Raw genomic sequence first — 24188 nt, forward strand, 5'->3', positions numbered from 1 at the left:
AATGCCCGGAACGCTTAAAGTAAACATCCTGAGCGGCTCACTTTCACAAATGATCTTTATGATTCCCTTCTTTCCTCATGTTTCTTTGCATGTTTTCTTCTAATGCACTTATGCTTCTTTTACCCCCATTTAAGAGCAGAGCTGAACATGTGGGGCAAAAACGTTGTGATATTCACCTCTCAACAGAGATTTATTTTATTTTCTTACCCACAAGAGCAAAATTAACTGTCATATTTGCTTTCCCTGCTCTAAATTATGAACTCTTTCAAATATCCTTTTTGATCTCAGCAATATTTCGTTGAGGCAGGAGCGACTCGAGGCCAGGAAGACTTTTTTCAAAAGTCTCATGAGACCAACCCTGCTGATTTGGTGGATTTCCACTGACGCTTTGCTCTTAATTGACATTTCACTGAAAGGGTGGGAGGGACGGTAGACTCTCTGGTACTGGGGTGGATGGAGGGCAGCGGTGCAATAAAATATGCCCTCAGCAGAAATGTAACTCCCCCTCCCCATGCATCACGCATGCCCTAAATATGTTTGTTTAATTATGTTCTTATATATGCATTTGTTCATATATATACATATTTCTATTCACTGGGGACAACAAAGCAGATATAAGCACAATAAACAGCTGAGCAGCTGATTATTGAATCCAATGGGAGATTAGAAAACAGCAAGGAGAAGAAATAACTGGATTCAAATGTTACTGGTGTAGTTTTGGAATTATTTAGATGTGTCATATCGTTGGTTCCCATCGCCAAAATAAATAGTTTGCAGAGACTAACTGTTTTTGAATTTTCTTTTCATGATTTCTCAAAACTATCTGCATAACTCAATAAGTTGAGTATGTTGAAAAGTAGGTCAGTGCCGTGTTTGTTCCTCTTAGAAGGACTTTGTTAGTTTAAGGTAATAAAACTGCAGGATTGCCGACATAATGTATTATGTTGTGTCTGTGTTCTTCGCTGAGTTGTCCATCCAGCTGCCGTATCTGTGCTGTGACTTGTTTCCTGTCATAAAGCACCGCTCGGTGGAAGAAACTACCTGAGAGGCTGCCCAAACGAATATCCTCCTCGTGGAGATAGGCACAGCGCTTTGAGTTAATTGAGGGTAAAAAGACAGACGCTTCAGTCAGCACATTGTGGAGCTGATGAATGACCAAAATGTGTTGTTTTGCAGGGAGTCCTCAGAGTATTTTTCAAACTAACTCTTCTGTGGCTGAAGCGCAAACTCTCCACTGTGCACGCACCACTGGGCTGAGAAATCCACAGTGGTAATTGGGGGTGTGTGGTTATTCACGCTTGGTGTCCAGTGTCTTTCTAACTGTTTAAGATCTACTTTCGCAGTCTATTCGGAGCTCTGCACCATTTTAATGTATGTATTTATTGCTTGAAATGGAACTCTGATGTTTAACTTTTTTGTTGCTTTGTTTGTAGATAAGATAACTCTGATATTCTATATGTAATAGTGGTTTGCTCTGTTGCCTCACAGCCAGAGAGTTCCTGGTTTGAACCCAATGAAGGGAAAAAAACCTTGAAGTTTGCATGTTCTTCTTGTGTCACTGTGCTCTCTCTTCTTCTCCTGCCTCACCCTGTGTTGCCTAAGCTAGGTGCCGATTGAAATTGAGTGGTTAGAAATCCTAAACCAATCAAACGAACTCTGAGGGGTTCGTGTTACTTTTGTAATGGCTTAGTACTTTGACACCACAAATTCCCCATTATTTGATGAAATCAAATGTCATCATTGTATTTTGACAATTCACTAATAATCAGCAAAACAAACTGATTGTTTATTTGTTGTTCTCTTCTTGATTTTGTTAAGAGAAAGCAAAATAAATTCCATGATGCCTATACTGTCTCTATGATGTAAACCTGTGCCATGTCAGTCAATCTGAGAGTGACTGTCTTTGTTTGTTTCCTCCTCCACTGGATGGAAATCTTCCCTCTTGGTTCGGTTTGTCGTGAGTGTGTGTCAGTCTGTGTGCCACTTTTTAATGTGAACACTTAAAGTGTATTACGTGTCACACATATTAGCCCAGTTAGAAAACCAGCTGATCGTATTACTAATCACAGAGAAAGGGCACCCTTGTGTGAAGCCGTGCGGCCCGCTTTAGTGTCCAGCAAGTGTTCTCTGACTTTGACATCCAGACCAGCTGGACCAGCAGCTGCCACCTGGCCGCTTCTGCCCCGCCGCTCGGGATTCACAGGGCACAGTGGTTTTTGTGTTTGCGTGCAACTGCTTATTTCTCGCAAGCTCGTCCTTATCTCTTCAACCTGATATCTCTTTACTCCCCACTCGCAGGAACATTGTGCCGTGGTGTCCGTGGCGTATCTGCACAGCTGGCGTGTTGCATTCGAGGAGTTCAGCGGCTCTCGTTGCTCCCAATCAGGCAATCTTTGTGCCATCACATCGTAGGAGAGATTATCTCTCACCAAGGCAATGACCTAAAAAGGAATATATTTTCCCACAGGTTGCAGAAAAAGAAGAAATATTTGGCATGAAAACATTTTGTGGATAGTACGTGCACCTTTATTGACAATAGGAAGTGGAGTTAAATACATAAATCTCCACTCTGTCGCTCTCTGTGTCATCGATAACCTCCGAAGAGCCAAAATTGCGAAAGAAAATTGTTTCTAATTTACAAATGACAAACTAAGAAGTGTTATGAAACCAATCTAAATTTAAGATTCACCCCGGTACTGTGCGCTTATGTAGTTGCCCTTTTTAATCTCACTGCTGACAGTTCCGCTGAAATAACATCTAACAATAACTGTTTCCACTTGTGAACTGGGACGATGTGTCAGTGCCAACATTTTTCTTTTCAGCACCACACAGTCTGAAAACATGCTGTTATCAAGTGTTCCTTCATTCTTACTGAGGAAATCAGCTCAACAAGTAGTCCGTAAGCATCCATCCATCTGTCCGCTATCTCGCTGTATCCACCCCGGGGTCACAGGCTCAACTTTGGTAATTTATAATTGTGAAATCACGATCTAGATAAAACCTATGGAGGAACAGGTAGAACACACACACGCCTTACAGAAATCCCCTCAAACTCAACCTGGAAGAGTGTTAACCACTGCACATACATATTTAATTCCCGCGCTAACAGAGGAATTCATGAACGTGTTACCCACTGGCTTTTAGGTATAGACAGTGGTCATTTCACAAGTGTCGGACACTGTGTTCCCTTCAGCCGTCACAAACGTAAAAACGGGGAATGTGAAGTGACTTTCAACATACCTACACGACATGGAAGAAAGGAAGTGTTTATGCAAACATGAGAGCACCTCAAACATGACACCCAGTCGATCAGAATTTATGTTGTGTTGTATTTCAGAGTAGTTCTGAAGCTGAGGTGGCCATTACTTCTACGGGATACTTATTTCTGTGTTAACATAGCCGTAGGTCACCGTTCTACACTGGATGATGCTGTACTGGCGTGCAGGGCTACAGCGCTGTCAGATTCAGCTTCTTCTGTTTTGTTTTTATCTGCTGTGTGTGTCCAGACAGAATCTTTTCTTACAAACACATCATTCAACTTATTTAAAACCACTGAATGATAAGATATTTCTGGACCTTGTGGTCATAGCGTACCGGAGTGTATCGTAGTGTGCTCAGTTATAGTACTATAGTATACTGCACTGTAGTGTAGTATATTCACTAGTGTAGTTCACGACTGTATCCTAACCTCTGGAGTAGTGTATTGTAGTGTAGAGCTCTGAACTGAAGACACTGGTGTGATAAAACATTGGAACGTTCCTCCAATATTATCAAAATTGCTGGACACAACTTTGCTTTGTTCATGTGATGAATCAACAAATCGTTTCCTCCTTCAAACTTTCACCATGTGTTAACCATGCAGACATTGAGTGAATTATATTCAAGGACTTTTAGTTATTCTGTTGATCAATTTTTCAAACAGATACAAACCAAGCTTGTACGGGTTTCAAACACGCTTTCTGTGAACCTCAAGAAGTCCAATCTGGCCCATTGTTGTAAAGACATGAATTTCATTTTTTAAATTTTAAATTTTTTTTAAGAAAAGTAATAGCCCCTCCTGATTTATCCACATTGTTAGCAACCAGAACTGACCACTAGGTGGCAGCAACACTTGTAGCTGAAGGATCAGTGATGCAGTGAAAGCTAGCCACCAACAGCTGATAAAATAGCATTAGTGCTCATGATATACTGTGAGGGTGAGTCCATGTAAAGATGCAAAGTGTCATGTTGGATGTGATGAAAAGTGTTTAAAAGTCAAACATGTAAACACTAAAACTTTGTGGAACATTTTTGCAGTTGTCTGCATTTTTTTTTATCCTATGACGCCAGGTTGTGATTGGTCCAAACAACTGCAATTAAATTGTGCTGGATGTGTGAACCTAAACTAATCCGACTTATCTCTTGGCCCTGGTGTGTATATTGTAAAATGTGTGTGATTGTCTGTGTGTTGTAGTTTCCTGCTGGTGTTCAGCTGCTTGGTGTTGTCGGTCTTCTCCACCATTCCCGAACACCAGAAGGTCGCCAACCAAGGCCTCTTCATCCTGGTAAACCGCCTTTTCCTCTCTCTTGTGCAAACACACACATAGATATCATTTTGAGCACACACACACACACACACACACACACACACACACACACACACACACACACACACACACACACACACACTCCTTCACTGCCCTTGTGTACATGCCGTCTCACATACCGCAGCTCGCATTTGATGTTGTTGTGCCGTGCAGACAGCCATGTAAGCAGGTGGGAAGATTCAGGTGTTGTTGACTGCGCAGGAAATCATAGCCATGATGCACTAATCCTAATAGCTATCCCTTAATCTCCCCTCTTCCTCTGTGCTGCAGCTGCTTGAGTGAAACGTAATAGACACTCTCTCTCTCCTTCCTAACCTGACCCGTCGTCTCCTCTCTCCATCCCTCTCAACATCCCACCTTGCTCGTCTTTACTTGTAATTTAACGGCGAACACTCCTGACTTTCATATTCTCTCAGTTCAGCCTCCCGATCAATCACCTGGCCATTAGTGAGCAATCAGCCTTTAGCAGACTTTGCTTACAATGAACGTTTGCTCTAATGACAGATTGGTTCAGTCCACCTTAAACTGCCTGCTGCGCCCCGAAACCTACAAATGAGAGAAAGACAGACATGGAGAGATCATCCTGTCATTTGTGGCTCGCCTCATTCACTTTTAAGTCCCTCAGATTGATTTTACCCTTCATAAGGTTGGAAATTGAACATTTCAAACATTTTCAAAACATTAAAAGATAATTGTGACTTTTAAAAGAAAACAATCTGTCAAAGAAACGACTGATCGTTTGGAAAATATATAGAATGAGGGATGATCGAACCGCGTTGTCCTGACTGTTGCATGTCACTGACCGTTCTGTTTCTCTCACTGTGTGTGACTCGCAGGAGTTTGTCATGATCGTGGTGTTCGGGACGGAGTACTTCGTCAGGATCTGGGCGGCTGGCTGCTGCTGCAGATACCGTGGATGGCAGGGACGGCTGAGATTTGCCAGGAAGCCCTTCTGTGTCATAGGTTAGTGAGCGTGTGTGCACGGTGCACAGAACCTCGCCAAAGTGCTCTGAGGATACTTGTAACAAATTGTGAGATCTCAACACCTCATAAAGACATTTACTCACCTGCTCTCTCTCTCTCTCTCTCTCTCTCTCTCTCTCTCTCTCTCTCTGGTCCTCTATCTGCAGACTTCATAGTGTTTGTGGCGTCGCTGGCAGTGATCGCTGCAGGGACGCAGGGCAACATCTTTGCAACGTCTGCCCTTCGCAGCATGCGCTTCCTGCAGATTTTGCGCATGGTTCGTATGGACCGACGAGGAGGCACGTGGAAACTACTGGGCTCAGTAGTTTATGCTCACAGCAAGGTGGGATGTTGTGACAAATACATGACGAATCTCCTGCTGTGAAAATGCACTATGCTTCCTTCAAATTCAAACCTTTTGGACAATTTATAGAGTGTGCATTAAAAATTTAAAACCTGCTATTACATAGTAGCCACACGCAAGAGTGGGGATTATTACAGTAACAGACCGTGGCTATTAAAGGAGCTACTAATAGTTTATAGATCTATATATATATATATATATATATATATATATATCTCAGGTGAGGCTAATGGATAATAGGCTTGACGATTATTCACTGCCCTCAAACATGAACACTCTCCATTATTTTGGCAATTAGTTTTCTTTCTTTTGCTGACATAGATGTCCACTGCCCAAGGGTCAGCAGCAGAACACATATAGACAGCTGGATGATAATGATAGGGAGGATGATGAAGTGATGAAGCAGCTGTCTCAGCAGAACGGTGCAGCCAAGTCAAAGTGCAAGCCAAATGTGATTGTGATGAGGATATGGCCAATAATGATGAGGGTGATGTGGTAATGACAGCAGGGATTATGGCGCTGCGGCCGCTGACAGATGTGATTGATACCTGCTGTCTGCTTCCCAGGAGCTGATTACTGCCTGGTACATCGGCTTCCTGGTGCTGATCTTTGCCTCCTTCCTGGTCTACCTGGCAGAGAAAGACGTCAACTCAGACTTCAACACCTATGCAGACTCCCTCTGGTGGGGAACTGTGAGTACTGCATGTCAATGTGGAGGCTGGGAAAGGTTGCACCAAACCGTAAATCTTTGTGACTGTGCTTAAGAGGGGTGTGCTGGCATCTTTTTAAGCGCTTTACACTTTTAAACATCAACAGTTCACCACAAGGATTTGTGGCTTTTACAAGTTCGACTTATACATGTCCAAAAAACGATGTTGATTACCAGTACATGATCATTTCTTATTGAAAGAAACTCTGAAAATAACTTTTTGATTGAGGTCCTGTTACAGACTCCTGAGTATTATTGCATCCCCACAAGAAATTTAGAATCAAACGCTTTTAAAAGTTTTTGATCCTTACACACATGTTTAATTAAATGTTTGTGTAGATCTGGTGTGAAACACTGAAACATCTGTGTTGTAATTAATCATTTCAAGGACGTATTAACTGCATACGCTTATTTACAATGTGCTGTTTTGATAGTAAAAGAAACTGCACTTCCTTCATGCAAGACTATCAAATTGTCTAATAATTTTTTTTCTAGTTATTTCGGATACTTTTATAGGATACTGTGCACGTTTTGCAACCCCTGTCTTGTGATCCCCATCTTGTCATTTCTGTAAAAATAGAGTAGCATAGTTGTTGCAAGTGTGACAGATGAATAAAACGTTAAAATTGAAATGCAATGCAAATATTGTCACCGCCCCAGATAACACTGACCACCATTGGTTATGGGGACAAGACCCCTCGTACGTGGCAAGGACGGCTCCTGGCTGCCGGCTTCGCTCTCCTGGGAGTTTCCTTCTTTGCCCTCCCGGCCGTAAGTCTCCTATATTTACTTGCATCCCGTCTGTGACTCCACACAAGTTGCACTCCTGACTTCAGGTTGATCCTTTGACCCTCAGGGAATTCTGGGGTCAGGCTTTGCCCTGAAGGTTCAAGAGCAGCACAGACAGAAGCACTTTGAGAAGAGGAGGATGCCTGCTGCGAACTTGATACAGGTAATGACCACTCTGAGAGCAACGAGGCTCTTTGAAGACAATCACATGTTGGGCAACGAGGTTGTATAGTGACGCTTTATCAAAAGGGACGATTATATTTGGTATATTCTGCGTTTCTTTATCTTTCTTCTAAATTCCCAATAGTAAGTTAATATTATTTTTTTCCGTCAGGCTGCATGGCGTCTCTACTCTACAGATGCCAAACACTCCTATCTGACAGCCACATGGTACTTCTATGACAGCATGTTGCCTTCGTTCAGGTAAGTTGTCCCATTGCACTTCCTGCACAGTGGCCTCAACTATGTGGGAGTCTGTGACTGCCTTTGTCATTGGTATGGAGTGTTGCGATACATGCAGACAGAGATTTGAGAGTTGCATCACAAAAACTCTCAAGAAAATCATTTCACCTTGTGAAAATGACTTTGTGAGGGTTTGCTTAGCTGTTCCTGCGTAGCAGACAAAGCTAGTGTGCCCGTGAAGAGCTCTTTTGTCAGGTCACATGAAGGTTGTAGGAAACAAGGAAGAATTGATTTGCTCAACTTTTAAATCATTCTTTTAGATTTCTGCCTCTTCTCCTCAGTTACATTTTCATTGATTTTGTTGTACGCAGTGGTTTCTTACATTCTGCATTTCTGTATTAATTTGACTAATTTTTATTGGCTTAAAAGGAGGGGAACATGAGAACCATTTACAGAAGCATTTTTTATTTATTTATTTATTTTTTCTTTTTACATTAACATCCATCTAAGTTGTTGTTTTCCAAATTTGATCCATGTGACATCTCATCTCCCTCTTCTTTTGAGCATTTTGGACCATTGATGTGGCCTTTTTGTGGAGTTTTGATCATGTTTTTTTTGTTGTTGTTTTGTTTGTTCATTTGTCATGTTTTTGTTTATTGTTTTTCTTTCATTCATTTGTGCACGTGGGTGTCAGAGAACTGACGCTACTGTTCAGTCACCTCCAGCGACAGCGTAACACCAAGAAGGTTCTCCACAACTCCTACCACACGCTGCTGTCAGGGCTGCGGCCCTACAGCTCCCCCTACCTGTCGGGGGACAGGTACGCACCCCGCCACCTCTTGCAGCCTCACAGTACATCCAGGCAGGTGGCCAATAGTCTACCTACAGTCACACACTGTCACCCGAACACAAGCCAGACAGCAGGAACTCACAGAGCAGCACATTCAACAGGTGCACACATCCACATAAAAAAAGGCCTGAGTGCTCCCAGAGCTTTCTGCATGGATGTGTCGTTTCTCTAACTGTACTTCACTAATCTGATCTGAGACCACTGTGTTGTAGCCGCCCCCCCCTTGCCCCCCCTGCTTCTCTGCATCTTTGTCTGCTTTACCTCATTCTCCTCCCATCTCCATCGCCTCGAGCTGTTCACTCACCGGTTTCCTCTTCTTGTCTTCCTCTTCCTTTCTGTTGTATCCTTTCCACATCATCCATCCTGCATCTGTTCTCAGGAAGGCAGAAGTTCCATGCAGGTTTGTTCTTCAAGTCATGAAATGTGCTTGTTGACGGAAGGCATCAAGACCTGGAGCGGCATTTTAGTGTATATCCCTTTAAGAGCGGCCGCAAACTTTGCGTGCGTCTCCCTTCAGAGCAGAATGAAATGTGTTTCGTAGATTTATGCACCGGTATATATCTATGAATGCGTTTTAGATGATTTCATCATTTTTTGGGGGGGGGGAATGCGTGACTCAAAACAATCTGCTTACATTGCACACAAACATCACACCTGGTCTTAAAGGGACATGCACATAAATGGTGCTCCAGGTCTTAATGGGTTGAAGGGTTTTCATAGCTAGAACCGAGTTGTTTCACTCGATTTAGTTTAGTAAACCATAGGTAACAAGGTACACTGCTCATGTGATTGGTCAATATCTGATGCTTGCATGTGTTAGATGAGACGTTAGCACAGTGAAGCGTTTGAAGTTTTTCTGGTAGCACTGTCTCGGTTTTGGGGAGCTGCTGTCACACCATGACACCATGGTGTTTAACGGGCTGTCGTGATGAATATACTCAGGTGAAACACCACTCACTACCTTTGCATGATCTTTGTCCACCTAGTCCCCCCTCCCCGACACTCGCTCCCCACTGTGTGTCTCCATAATCCAAATTTGCCTCTCAAAATTGAATTTTCCAGTTTGAGGTAAGGTGACAAGAGCTGTGCAGAAAAGAGCTATTTGGACTATGAGAGATGTCACGCGTCACCCCTCTACCTCACCGTCTGCGCCACTACACTTTCTTTCCCCCCCATTTTTTGCTCGGTTTTATCCCCGTGGGTCCACTGTGTACCCAGAACTTCTTGTTCTCCTTCGCCTTCCCGCCTCCACTTCTCTCCACGCCTCTCCTGCCCTCACCCTCTCTCCCTCTGCCTTGTGTGTCTCCTCAGTCAGCTCCTTTCTAAAAAGCGGGGTCTCTTCCGGATTCATGCTGGCCGCAAGCAGAGGTATCCACGGCAACAAAGCCTGTGCACGGGGCACGCTAAAATGTCACCAATCAATAGCATCGCTCTTTCTCCTTTAACCCTGCTCATCTTGCTGGAAACACTCAAAAGTTTGTGGGCCGATGCAGTGGCCTGGGAAACTGTTAAGGCTTCACCATTTGTGAGGTTCAAAAAAGAGAATTGGGTGTATTGCCATTGCTTTTGTCAACGGACGACAGACACCAATTAGGTGATGTTAAAGCAGGCTTCTACATTCTGGTCTACAAACATTTGCGTGAATCCTTTACTGTGGAGACATCCTGTCTGCTCTAATTTATTATGAAGGAGTTTCTTCTGGTTTGAGAAACTCTGACTGATTTTGGGTTTTTTGGCTCCAACATGTTTTCTTGTGTTGAAAACTTAACAAAAGTCCCAGAGGAATAATATGAGTTGAATATTTGATATTTTCATTTGAGATTTCGAATGAAAACAAAAATTCAAATATTCACACAGAAAAAAAATTTTTTTCTCAATTAGAAATTTTGACCTTCAGGTTTTTTTCTTTTTCTTTTTCTGTTTTTTTTTTTTTTACTTTTCTTGAAGGAAAAGGTTTAAATGATTGAACTCTTTTCTGTTTCACATTCATAAAAACCTCTGTACCAAATCAGTGTGTTCATGCTGTATTTTTTACAAGGTTTTCTAAGTGCAATAACACATCTGTTTGCATGCAACATTCTTCAGAAAGATTCAGCGAAGTTTATGGTCTGAATGCACCCAAACCATTTACTTCCTTTTGCATGCAAAGGTCTTTCACTCTATCTCCCTCATATCCTGCGGTCGAGCTGAAGCATTTCATATTGCTTACATGAAATGCTGTTCCCACTAACATTCCTCCAACTATTTAAATTTTAATTCAAATGGCCGGCTGCCGTGTAACACACGCAAGACAAAGGAGTATATATCATCGTAAAAATCGTGGGAGTGAAGGACTCGGTTGGAATTGCTCTGTGGTGCATGATGTTTGTGTTGCCTTATGGATCCGTGACAGTATGTAACGTGTAAGTGGCTGGAGAGTGGGAGTGGTCTCGAGAGCATGCTACAGCAGCAGCATTAGGAGTCAATCTCGAGTGGGGAACAGCCGCCAAATAGCTTTCCTCCTGAAAATAGATGACCTCACATATCAGCCCGACTCGGGCTGTGGTGAGTGGTACAGAGTACTTAATGAGACACCTTTTGTGCAGCTGCACTTTGAAGCCAATATTTTGATGCTTATAAACTCTGTTAAAGGGGTTAAGGGAGCTTTTCTCGTGTTAGGGGAAGCATTTTCCACTGTCTCTGCAACACGGCCGTGCTTGAATCAGGTTTCAGCCTCATTCTGCTGATTCAGGCGCCACAATAGGCTCTTGGAGGTAGAAATCCTCAGGACGCTGTGTTTTTAGTAATACTGAGTGGTGTTTTTGGTCATACTGCCTCCATGACGAGCCAGTCGTCTTGTGCTTCACTGAGACAAAATCTTAATGTTTCTCTGTGTCTTGTCTGTTTCTGTGATAATGAGGCCATATTTTTGTGTCGTTTCAATGTCACTAACTGACGTCTTTCTAATAAGCTCAAGCTTCCCCTCCGCTGCTTTCCCAAGCTCCAGGGATAACACGGTGTAGTTTTCCATAAAGTTCAAAGGCATGGACAATGTGACCGATGAGAAAGCTCAGTGCCCGCCATTTTCCAAAGAGAAACCTCCTCCTGAGGGTGTTGCTAACCTTCCCGCCTTCACTGTCAGCAGTAAAATGGGCTTCCGGGATCGGATTAGGATGAACAATTCCCGTTCGTCCCAAACCATCCGGAACAAGGCGTCACCGATGCCCCCGGGCTCCGGTGTCCGCCACTCTCCCAGCCAGGAGAACGTCCCCGAGGCCATCAGCCCGGGGAAGGTCCAGAAGAGCTGGAGCTTTAATGACCGCACACGCTTCCGCACCTCCCTCCGCCTCAAACCTCGGCCACCTGCTGACGGTGAGTGGCGCTTTTCAGTAACGGCTGATAACTAGTAAGTGGACGACTGATTGTCTCTGTCTGCTTGGGTCCAGTGGAAGGAGTCGGGGAGGACAGTGTGGAAGACAAACCTTATTGTGACGTGGCCATGGAGGAAGTGATCCCAGCAGTGAAGACATTAATACGAGCTGTCAGGTGAGTCCTGCCTTTAACACGCGTCCTACAAATATTGTGCATATAAAACTACTGCCTGCTGTCATTTACACATTTATTTTGTCCGTTTCATGCAGATGCACGCAGAAGCTCCTCCCCTTGAGCCTGTTTTCAATGTCACTCGGTCTCAAAGGAAAAGCTTGTGTGCATCTGTGTGAAACGGCAAAAAGAAAAAAAGAATGGCTGTTCACTAGATTCAGGTCATTCATGAACGTCAGAACTCAAGTCACAACACTCTCAGGTGATGCGCTAAAGATGATTTACCTTAGTGATATTTCAATTCTGCGTTTTTATTTAACTCTTCCTTTGCTATCTGTAGTAGCAGTAGTACTAATGGAAGGAAGCTGTGGAAGCCCACAAGGAGAACATGCAAACTCCTCACATAAAGAGGTTAGATGACCGTACCAACCAGTACGCCGCCGTGTGGCCCCTTAACAGCAGCCATCTTGGTGAAATATCAGAAGGGAAGGGCCACACACCAACATTATGGACACCAGATTTGATCCCGTCACACAAAAATGTCTCTAAGTACAATTTATGACGTGGACGTTGCACTGACAAAATTATGGAATTTGAGATGTTACATGAATAGAATAAGTCAATTGGCTCACATCCGGTGTACGTATACTCAGTCGGAGCGCTGCCCGTGCTACACAGCCTACGTTATAAGAACAAACGTGCTGCTCTTCCATTTAGGAGCTGGCTTGTGCAAATTCAGCTGACGGAGCAGAAATGTCCACTTAGGAGAGGTAACTGAGCCTTCCTGCAGGCAGGGTTCATTCCCGTGTGTGACCTTGTCGCTCAGCAAGCCCTGGCTCATTCAGGCTGGCCACGTATGAGCTGGCGTGATAAAGAGGCCTGTTAGACATTATACACATACACACAAGCGTGCATTCCAGTCGCATCCAGATGAAGGATCCAAGCACAGTGCGACTGGAGGGAGACAGATGATCTTGTCCAGATCAGACGAGAACAACTGTTGTAACAAGTGAGACGCAACATTTCTCATGCGGGTGGCAGTTCCTGTCATTGTGACGCCGCAGCCCTACGAGCTTCAATGTGATGTTAAAGTGACACACAACCTTCTGTACGTTAATGTGTGGATGTCCCACATGGCCGCCGACTGCATTTTCTCCGGTGACATGTGAACATGCGTGGCCGCCTCCCCTCCCCACCACAAACACTCACACAAGCACAATCATACAATAACTGCAGGTATTCACTGATGGAGGCAGAAAAAGTACAATTGCCAGCAAACATCTGGTATTGGGGCCCTGCTGGTGACCTTGGAGGTGTGAGCGGATTATAATGACTCTGATTCCGGTTCCTGATGTCAGCACTGTACCCTCGCCGCATTCTTCATGGTAGCGTGATGCTGTCTGTGTGGATCTGTTTGTGCTCAGTGATGCTCCTGAAAGGAATGTCCATGTGGATTTAAAAAAAAAAAGAAAAAGAAAGAAACCTGTGTATAAAGCAACATTAAGGATTATGGCGTTCATCTGTCAAACGTCATCCCAAAATATTATAGAAAGCTCCAAAAAGGTGATTTTGGTTTTACAGTCATCCATTGTTGTAAGAGATAAATACTGTTGTTTACACTTAAACCCTGTCCACATAACAATGTGCTAATGATGTGTACGTTTTTGGTTCTTGTGGTTGAATACAACTTTATTCTAGAAGGTAAAAAAAAAAACTCATGTTTTGCATTTGGCTGCACAGTGGTGAAGAGGTTAGCCGTCTTGCCTCACAGTGACAAAGTCCCCGGTTTGAGTCCAGACTGGAGGACCTTTTTTTTTCCCCCATTTACTCGAGTTGCCTTCCATCGTCCAAAAACTTGCATTCAAGGTCAGTTGGTGACTCAAAATCTGCATAGAAGATGAATAAATGGAGGAGCTAAAGACCTTCTTAAACAATACACCACTGTGCATTGGGCTTTAAAAAAAAAATAAATAAATCCTTGTATCTGTCTGGGACTTGAAGTGACGTATTATTTGATGGTGTGATGTCAGGGATAGGGCATTATATGATCTGGCTTTTGGTGAGCGCTTGACTCAGCAGATAGCTCTGACCTCAGCTGCTCTGTGCTACAGACAATCGAAGCGAGGGACTTCTTATAGAAAGTGCAGGTGTGTAAACAGCAGGTGCTTCACACACACGTACGCCTCGCAGCAGCGTACCAGGGGCTCATGATTGATGTCGCTGAAGCGCAGGTGCTTGCGGCAGGCCTTAGTGCTGAGACTTCACTTTAGGTGTGGTTCATCAGCGCCTGGCTGCCTGAATAAAAATGTACAATGTTCTGTTTGTGTACAAAAGGAATTGGCGGAGGGAAGAGATGAGGACAGGAAGGGAGGCCATGAAAACAGGGCCTAAGGTCTTTATCGCTTTGTACTGTAACTCTCCTCATGCACAATCCAATACTGCATGAAACACAGAATTTCCTCTCGTTTGCAGTCTGGGATGAAGGCTACTTTATTAAATAGTTAGGACTTTTCTTGCTATTCATAACCATTTCTTCTAGAGTCTTCATCTTCAGATTTTCCAATGCATCAATTTTAATATTTTCATGCATATGATAACTTTTATACATATGCTGTATGCACATACTTGTGGGTTAGACTTCATATCTGGCGAAGAATCAGACCCGGCCCGCAGTGGCTCACCCTGCCTGGCCCTGCGAGGATCCGTGTCAGCATAACAGTCATTTTTAATTCCCAGATAAAACCTTGCCATCTGAGACTATCAAGGATCCACCTTTGCTGAATTGCAAAAAATATTTGCATTGGCTATGCAAGCATTTTGGTGCCCACCTGACACTTCTTCTCCTTCCAATCCTTGTCGTGATTATACGTCAAGCGGTACGATGTCTTGCAGTGAGCTGTGCCAACCGTACTGTACCACTGCCAGTGACTGGAAGTCATCTTGGGGGGAGCGAGCGAGGGCTCCCCCCACTCAAACCTGACTATGTATTATGAAAGCCTTTCAATGAACAGAAAGGAGAGTCAGCAGTTTGAAGAAACCCCTTGGAGGATCCAAATCTCTCCCGTTTCAACCTTTTCTTTAACCCACACCTGAGACCCACCCTGGCAAAAAAATCTGCATCTACCTGCAAAATAAGAAAAGACGTCCTGCAAAAAAAATAAATAAATAAAATACCCCAAACGCAGAAGTCATCATAAACGGGAGTGCTGCGTGAGGAGGGAGGAGTGCACTGACGACTGCTACGGCACCAGCTGTGGACCACCACTCCTCCTCCTCTCGCTCCTCTTCTCCTTCGCTTGCATCTTCTCCTCTTCTTTGTTGCGGTGGCCGGTCACTTCACAGCACTGTTGTGCTGTACTTGGCGACTGGAAGTGCAAACACTGCAGACCTCCACAAAGGTTACTGTGGTTATTTCAGAAAAAGAAAAAAAAACATTCATGCAAGTTCAGGTTCCGCTGCTCGTGCGTCATCCACATGCGTGGTTGTGTCGGTCCACTGTGTGTTGGTGTATTCATGTTTGTGGCATTGCATTTCTGTCTGTGTGTGTGCTTCTCTCAAAACAGCTGATCCTCCAATCTTTGGCTTATTATAGTGGACTTAGTCGTCTGGGTGTGAGAGATAGGATTTCCTCGTAAAAAAAAACAACTCATCTCTCTTCCTTCTTGTTCCTTCCCTTCCTTCCCTCCATCACTCTCACACCTCCGTTTCTCCCTACATGACTTGTAGCACAATCTATCACAGGGAGGGATGACAGCCTGAGTGCGTCTGTACTCTGTCTTGCTTACATTTGGTGTTTCCGGGTCGTTTTGTGAAGCCAGCATCTTTGAGCTGACTATTGTGTTAATGATGAGAAGAAAATGGAATGACCCACCCAACACCAGACACACACACACACACACACACACACACACACACACACACACACACACACACACACACACACACACACACACACACACACACACACACACACACACGCACACATGCACACACAGGCTTAAACTTTACTCCGCTCTCTTCCCATTATGCTGTCAGTGATGTGTTGGATCGGTACGGTAGTGCTGGGTCAACATTCCTCGATATGATCCACCCCCGCCGCCACCGCCCTCCATCCTGCCCCCGGTCTTGGGGGGTGATGATGAGCCTTATGCACTGTGAGCAGGAGCAGCTGTGGTCCACCAGCGTCTCCAGCGTAGCTGTCACACTGACAAAAGAGCAGAAGTGTCTAGCGGCGAGCATGTGTGTGTGAATCACTCCTGTCCGAGCCAAATGTGCTAATTGCTGAAACAGCAAAGTCCGATAAGAAAATGTCTCTGGGAGACTTTCTCATCACCACATGGTTTACTAGGTTTGTGACTGCTTTCTTTATGGGGCTGTTTGTGAATGATAAGGTCACGCTGACTTTAATTAATCTTCTCTGGGCGCACCGTTGTCATCTGAAAGCCTCCTGGCCAGGCATTTCTCTAAAGGTTTACTGTATATCTGAAAATGTGGACACGCCATATGTGATGCTCTTTAAAGGTGTCCAGAGGAGCGATAACGCCAAGTGTGGTGTGTTTGTGTGTGTCCGTAGGATCTTGAAGTTTCTTGTGGCCAAGAGGAAGTTCAAAGAGACGCTGCGTCCGTATGACGTCAAAGACGTCATAGAGCAGTACTCTGCCGGTCACCTGGATATGCTGGGCCGCATTAAGAGCCTGCAAATGAGGTAAGTAGTGGAATCCGCATAGTCAAATAAAAAAAAAAAAAAAAAAAGTGTTTTCTCTGTTTCACTGCTTCTTGGCAATACGTTATGAAAATCCTGATTATTTCCTTGAGTTTGACCAAATTTGCCAAATCTTTTTCACAACTTCCAAACAGCCAAGAAGCTTCTTAAACCCAGACGGGAAACAACCAAGCACACATTTCTTTCCTGTTTATGTATATTTTAATAATAAATGTTGTATTCAATGTGTCAGACTAAGCCCTAGATGAAGACTCAATGATCATCGTCATTTATTCTGACCTGAAGAGGATCGCTGAGGGTGGTTTAGTGGCGACGCAACGAAAGTAGACCAATAGAAACTGAACAACATTAAAAAAATCTGCAACTGATCTGACAGATACATAATTGTTTTGTGTGTTTTTCAAACAAAAAAAAAGAAAAAGTGCCAGATTGATTAGAAAATCTGTTAATCCTCATTACATCTAATGTAATCTGATGTTTTTGTGTAACAGGGTGGACCAGATAATCGGGCGAGGAGCCGTTCAGTCAGATAAAAAGTCGCGTCCCGAAAAAGGAGAGAAGACTCCACCAGAACTGGACCCGCTAGATGAGCTCAGCATGATGGGACGCGTAGTTAAGGTGGAGAAACAGGTAACCTCAGCAGATAAACTTTCAAAATTAAACAGAAATAGAAAAGGAGAGGTTATAAAACAAGTTGGTGGAAATAACTTGATGGTGAGTTTTCTTTCATCAGTCTTTCTGTTCTCAGGAGGGGAGAACAAATGATGAGGTATTGTAAGAAAAGGAAACTCCTACATTATGTTCGGTCTCATTAGAGAGACTGATGAATCACAGCTCCAGAGCGTTGATCAAGTGTCTGTGTGTGTTTGTTTAGGTCCAGTCCATAGAGAACAAGCTGGACCTCCTGCTCAACTTTTACTCCCAGTGCCTGAAAAAAGGTTCGTCCCACTTCACCCTGTCCTCCCTCCTGGACCCCGACCTGACGTCTGACTACCACAGCCCCACGGACCAAAGAGACCTCTTCCCCTCCGCCAACACACTCAACATCTCCCAGTCTGAGAGCGGCAACCTGGAATGACAGTGAGCCCACTCCAACAGACACGAACCCTTTACAAGTACGTCTTCCTGCGGCTGAGTCGCCGCCGAGCAGCCGAAACGTCTTCACTTTATTTATTTCGGTCCGCGACTATTTGCTCCTTCCCATCTCCAAATCCTCATCCCATTTCCTTAAATGAATGTTTCCAGTGTTGATACCGACGGAGGCCAGCAGATGGCGCTACCTGATACGGACCCTCAGAAAGCTGCTCACCGCACATGCCTCTCACACTAGATGAGGAAGGACACATGAACAAGGATTACTTGACTACTGAACCACTCCCACCGACCCAACACTATATATCTATTTCTACATTAGTGCATAACCTGTAGATGATCAGACTGTGCATTGACGTTTCTTTTTCTTTTTTTTCTTTTTTTTTTAGCATTTGAAGGAACCTTGTTTTTTGTTCTGTTCATCATTTCCGTCTTTTTATGGCTGCTTAAATCAACAGACAGGAGTCGTACGGCACTAAAAGTGCCACGCTAAGTCGTTTTGTTCACGTCTCTGCCGGTCACAATTCAAGACGGCGTCACAATTTGTGGTACTGTGATGAATGTAATTGGTCCCGTCACGCCACACAAACTGAATCACTGAAGAAGCCGTCGACACAGAAACGACTAACAGCTACGTCACCAAAGCACCTGAAACATCACGGTACATTGTTCAAAATGCATAAATCCTGCATTGACAACCCAAACCTTTGACCTGAAGACAAAGTGAGGACAACGTGTCGGGGCGGATGGCGTGAACTCCACACACTTTAGTCTTCAGCAAGCCCATGTGCAAAAAAACTCCCCAAAAACATAACACACTCCTCCTGAGTTGGCATTTAAGTGACAATTATTTCCTACTTACAGTGGCAAAAAAGTGTGCGACCCTTTCGCAATTCCCTACATTTCTGCAAATACAATCATTAATTGATAAAGTTAATATTACAAACCTCATACGGATCATATGAATTATATATATATAATTGATGTTCAGACCTTCATAATAACTCAAGAGTTATTCTTTCTTACAGAACTGATTCAGCTCATCCACCTTCTAAGGATGTGTATGGCTCTCTTCAGGTCAATCCACAGTATCTCTGTAGGATTCAGGTCGAGCTCTGACTGGGTCGCCCCGAAAGCCAGAGTTTATATTTTTAAGCCATTCAGTTGTAGATTAAGTTCCATGTTTACTGTCATTGTTCTGCTGATTGCTGCATCATCCAACATCCACTCAGCTCCAGCTGACATTTATGGCAAGCTGTCCAGCCCAAGCCCTGAGACGGTAATGCAGCCTCAAACTATGATGCTCCCTCCACCGTACTTGACTGTTTAACTTAATAATTACAAATCATGGTTCAAATAAAAGTAGTCCAACATAGGCCCAGTGCTTTGGTGAGTCACATTTAGGATTTGTGAATAATATGTCATCTGTATATGCGATCATTACAGTTGTGCTTGAGAGCATGAAACAGAAACATTGATCCAATGTAGGGACTGTTGGTTAGATGGTCATAATGAATACACATATGCCTCTACACCTCGGCTTCATCTAGATTCATTGATTAGACTCAAGTTTTGGTAACTTCTGTTTCCTTTTGGAGTCGTTATTTTAGACCACTTCATTTTTTAAGTTTGTTTTTGTGCTATGCAGTTCAGCACTTTATGTTTGTCTAGACTTGTCATTTAGATGTCGGTCGCGTCATATTTTATGCAGAAAATGTGTAAATCCAAATAGTTCAAACACATTTTCCTGCCATTGTATTTTGGATTTGAAGACCCTGTGAAATGACGTGTGACGCTTTTTACATTGAGTCCTCAGATGTTTGTTTCACAGAAAGAGAAAATATTATGGTGCAGACTTGTACTTCCCAAATGTACTTTTCATTTCATGGGGTCTTTAAAAGAGCTGAAATATTGTCGAGACAAATGTGACGCATGGCGCTCCGCTTCTCGTCGCTCACATCCAGACTCAGGTCAGGTTCACCACTTCAGCTCATTCAGTCTCGCTCTGCATCCCTGTCCACACCACTTCCTGCACTCACTGTCATCACAGGCACTTACACATTATTTTATGGTCAGTTTGGTACAATTTTAAACCAGTAAATCAACTTTAAGGTGCCCAGATGGAATACAGGACATGTTAACGTCTTAGGAAACAGTTCAGCCTTCCGGGTTCATTCTACAGAGAGTGTGTATGGGTGCCTGAAGGTTTTCCTGGCAGGCTTTGCCAGTGTGCTTAAACTCTCTTTCCTCTTTTTCCTGGGGAGGTTTGCTCTCTAAACGCTCCGTGCAGATGGACAAAACTGGAGAATTGTGCACACAAACACACGTATATTAACAAAGAAAGCAATTCCTTTACTTAAATACTTTGGCACTTGTCATGTATGATTATATCGTTCATGTGTTTTGATTACTGTAATTGAGTTCATGCACTTGATTTTAATGTATCCTATAAGAGAAAATGTTTTTTTTTTGTTTTTTTTTAGTTTTTTTTTATGATTTTGGTTGTTAAGGTGAATGTAGATTATTTTGAGTTAATCTATTTAATTGAGTTAGATATGATCTTGGGATAAATGTAGCATTTTTTTTTTTCTTCTCTCGAGCTAAATCATGGATGACGCAACTGTAACTCACACAACCTGCAGAGCTTTTATTTTGTTTTGTTTTACATCATCAGAAAATTACTACCAGCTTTAAAGAAAAGTGTATTTGGCCAGTGAACACACTTCCTCTGACTCATTTGTTTGGTCCAGTCAAGCCAGTTGACTCAGGTGCTCCACTTTTCCATCCACACTTCTCAGCAGTGAATGTATTTCATCCCTCAATGTTTTTAGGTCCCTGCGCGATCTGTCGCTCTCGCTGCCTTGAGGGAAGCAAATGGCGCCGCAGAGCTCGCTGTTGGCATTGTACAAGTGTTGTATTCATTTCATGGATGATTCTATTTAGCTGTACCTCTTGGTCTTCATTGGAGCTGGCCTACTGTTTATTAGAGGCATTATTAGAGTGGGCCGCCACTTCATCGTCACCACGAATGTCGGAGCTTCATGAAAATGTACCACTGTATTGCATGCAGTCGTTTTATTGTAGTGGCCCCAGTATTAGAAGAAAACAAAAACCTTGAGGATATCTCCTGTGAGGTCTTGAGTCAAGACATGTGCCTTCTCTGCCCTCGTCCTGTCGCTGAAATGGTGCGGCTTTATATTCTACTCTTCGACAATGACCCTGCTTCCAAGAGAAATGTAGCAATATCAGCACAAGGACGGCCATGCTGTTATTTTGCTTTCCACCCAAAAATTTCTGGAGATGTAGTTATTTCTGAGTGCTGTAACACTTGATATTTTTCGCGATTAATACTTTGGACATTACATGGTGTCTCTGCCAGGACCTCCGAACCGTGTAGATAAACTTCCAAACACCAGGTTTGTAGAGACACTGTCTCACAAACTGTCCGGTCCCGAGAAAACTCTCTGGCATGTGTCCTTTCATAAGCATGTCACATAGATCAGAATGGCTCCCACACAACTACCTCTACGGCCGCTAGGGGGCGCTAGACTAGGAACAGAGTATGAGAAACAATAACTGATTGTCTAACTGACTGAATGCTATGCATGACTCAATCTGCACGTTCTCTTTTTTCACTTTTTCTTCTTCTTCTTCTTCCTCTTCTTCATGACGTCCACGTCTCACTGACTTGCTGCCATGTGACATTCCAGCTCATTGCTCTTTGAATCGCTCTCTCTTACGTGTTGGAACTGTTGTTGATACGAAACATAAAGCAATAAGCAAAAACACAAACCTAACAAAGTCTTCCGATTCCAATTGATGTCGCTTCCGGTTTGAAGAAAATACAAAGCTGATTTATTTTCTAATCGAGTGCACACCTCTATTTAATCTTTTAAAGAGGTGCGTCAGTGTGTATCTGCAGAGGATAAAATTCAATCACTTGACTAACTTATTAATTTATTTGTTTCAATAAAGCTCTTTGGAGTGTACATTTATTATGGTGTCGTCATTTCTGTGCTTCATTGTCTTCAAGCTTCCAGGTTCTAATGACTCTTCACCTCTACATCATAAAGTTTCCCACACCGTAGAAATGGTCAAACAGAGTCACATGACGCTTGAAAGGGTCGACAATCAAGTAGGCAAACGTTTGTTCCTCCTCTTGTGTCCCGGGGAAACATCGTCCGGACTCGTCCTGCAGAGGACAAACGATACACTGAGATTAGGATTTAGATCTCAAATGACTCCTGTGACGTCTCTACTGACAGATCTATATTGAATACTTCTGTGTGGTAACTTGTGTGAAGCAGCACATCAGATTCCGTCAAAGTCCAGTTTTAGTAATTTGTTTTTTTTGGTTCCTAGTTAATTCCTGTTGGAAACTATGTGTAAATAAAGTCACTCACTTTGGCACAGACTTTGAGCACAGTGGAGACGACGCTGACTTTCTTGGTCTCTGGATCTTTCTGCACACTACAAAATAAATACATCACAAGTTGGTCCTTCATGTGAAGATGGATTGAAGTATGTACAACTCCAAAAAGGTGGAAACTATGCAAAATGTTGACGTATGGAGAACACATGTAAAAAAAAAAAAAAAAAACTAATTGGAGACTTTAATTTGTAATATCTAAGTACTTTTGGGGCTGCCAGCTGACCTGATCAGATCTTTGTAGATTTTCTTTGTGGTGCCGATGTAAGGATCGACGGTGTCTTCGTACTGACAGAGCTCTCCTCCAAGACACAAGTGCTTGAAGAGGCGAAAGAGAAACTCCTCTCGCGCCTCCCTCCCCAACACGAAGTAGTGCTCACACTCGTCCTCCTGCAACATCTGGACGAGAGCAATGGAGTCAGAGCAGATTGATACAGACAAGCTGACCGAAATGAGACAATCACCCGTCTGAGTTCATCGTAGTCGGGGTCGACGCCATGAAAGCGTTTAACTATGAGGCCAGGGGGCCTCAGGACGCCGCAGGAGTAGAGGGGATCAAACACATCCATGGAGACCTTCGTGCACGGGACGACCTCCACACTGACGGACACTGCTGGCTTGTCTACGCACGCACACACACACACAAAGGTTAGAAACATTCCTCTGACTGTAGATATTGTGTGGCAGATGAGCTCAATTTCCTTCTAGAAATGATGAAAGACTTTCACAACATACCAACAGGCACCCAGACTCCAGCATCCATCTTTCTCAGACTGCAGAGCACATTGGGGTCTCTGAAGAAACACTGCAGAGTGACAACAAACACATTCATGTATGATTCAACACCTGAAGGCATCACAGAGAGAGAGATAGATCGATAGATAGATGTACTATCTAGATGTGCCAATATATATATTTGTTATACTTTTCTCTATATTGTCGATTCAAATACAAATTGAAAGGTGTAATTCGTGTGTACGATATTGTCTGTCTCAGAAATGTGCTTTGAACATAAAATATGTATACAAGTCGACTATCTGATGTTAATGATGCAATTGAATTAATTTATTTAAAACAAATATTTATACACCCTGTATTTTTATACCGAGTGTATAAATATAGAATGAATGTTTACATGAACACACAGTGTTAGTAAGAATGAGTCTGACCTGAACAAACGTGTTTGTGTTGTAGGAGCTGAAGTTGTGGTCAAAGCTGTAAGACTGGACGGAAATCCTCCCCAACATGGACCTGAACGCAACACAACACACATATTAACTGTTTATTCATTCTGCTTTTTGACCTTCTAAACGTCTCTCTTTACCATTTCATCAAGAGTGCCGTCACGTCGTTGTCCTTCATGAAAGAAAACTTCTTATTTGGAAGAGTGTTAAAAGAAAAAATACTCTCAAACGCGCATTTATCCCCTTCCATGTTGCTTCTTCTCGTGAGGAGCCACTCTTCGTTGATAAACAAGTGTCAGGTTTGTAGGTGTTTAAAGGCCAATCAGAAGCCACTGTCCTCAAAAACAACCAATCAGCATTCCGCATTGTGGGCACGTGCCGATTCACAGAAAATAAACCAAGTGATACATCTTCATTTTCTGTAAATCTCAGGTTTGTGTCGTTTACATGTTACTATGGCAACTGAGTTTACTAGAACTTTCTTTTTCCAAACAACACATTGTAATAAACTAGTATTTATTTAAATGTTGATGACATATTATGGGATGAATATTCAGCGTGTTCTGTTCAACGGC

General features: G+C 43.2%; 2 protein-coding genes across 2 annotated transcripts in view; one reads left to right on the plus strand and one right to left on the minus strand.

The window, feature by feature from the left end:
• The window catches only part of kcnq4 (potassium voltage-gated channel subfamily Q member 4), a gene marked incomplete at its 5' end in the record, with an annotated part of 38899 nt that extends 20095 nt beyond the window's left edge, over nt 1–18804 (plus strand). Inside the window, 15 exons of the mRNA XM_080485124.1 lie at nt 2111–2204; nt 2299–2408; nt 4454–4544; nt 5423–5549; nt 5717–5892; nt 6480–6605; nt 7283–7393; nt 7479–7574; nt 7746–7834; nt 8508–8633; nt 11785–12014; nt 12089–12188; nt 16759–16890; nt 17400–17538; nt 17783–18804. Of these exons, the coding sequence (XP_080341250.1) occupies nt 2111–2204; nt 2299–2408; nt 4454–4544; nt 5423–5549; nt 5717–5892; nt 6480–6605; nt 7283–7393; nt 7479–7574; nt 7746–7834; nt 8508–8633; nt 11785–12014; nt 12089–12188; nt 16759–16890; nt 17400–17538; nt 17783–17986 (1951 nt within the window). The 3' untranslated portion in view covers nt 17987–18804. The remainder of the gene's footprint in view (nt 1–2110; nt 2205–2298; nt 2409–4453; nt 4545–5422; nt 5550–5716; nt 5893–6479; nt 6606–7282; nt 7394–7478; nt 7575–7745; nt 7835–8507; nt 8634–11784; nt 12015–12088; nt 12189–16758; nt 16891–17399; nt 17539–17782) is intronic.
• Nucleotides 18805–22060: 3256 nt separating this feature from the next.
• cfap300 (cilia and flagella associated protein 300) lies at nt 22061–23863 on the minus strand (the record flags this gene model as incomplete). Its single annotated transcript, XM_080485125.1, has 7 exons — nt 22061–22192; nt 22404–22470; nt 22656–22828; nt 22894–23051; nt 23165–23234; nt 23599–23680; nt 23754–23863. The coding sequence occupies 7 exons, from the start codon at nt 23861–23863 to the stop codon at nt 22061–22063; spliced, it is 792 nt and encodes a 263-aa protein (XP_080341251.1).
• Nucleotides 23864–24188: the final 325 nt, after the last annotated feature.

Source organism: Lipophrys pholis (genome assembly GCF_963383615.2).
Source record: "Lipophrys pholis genome assembly, chromosome: 17".
Taxonomy (NCBI): Eukaryota; Metazoa; Chordata; class Actinopteri; order Blenniiformes; family Blenniidae; genus Lipophrys; species Lipophrys pholis.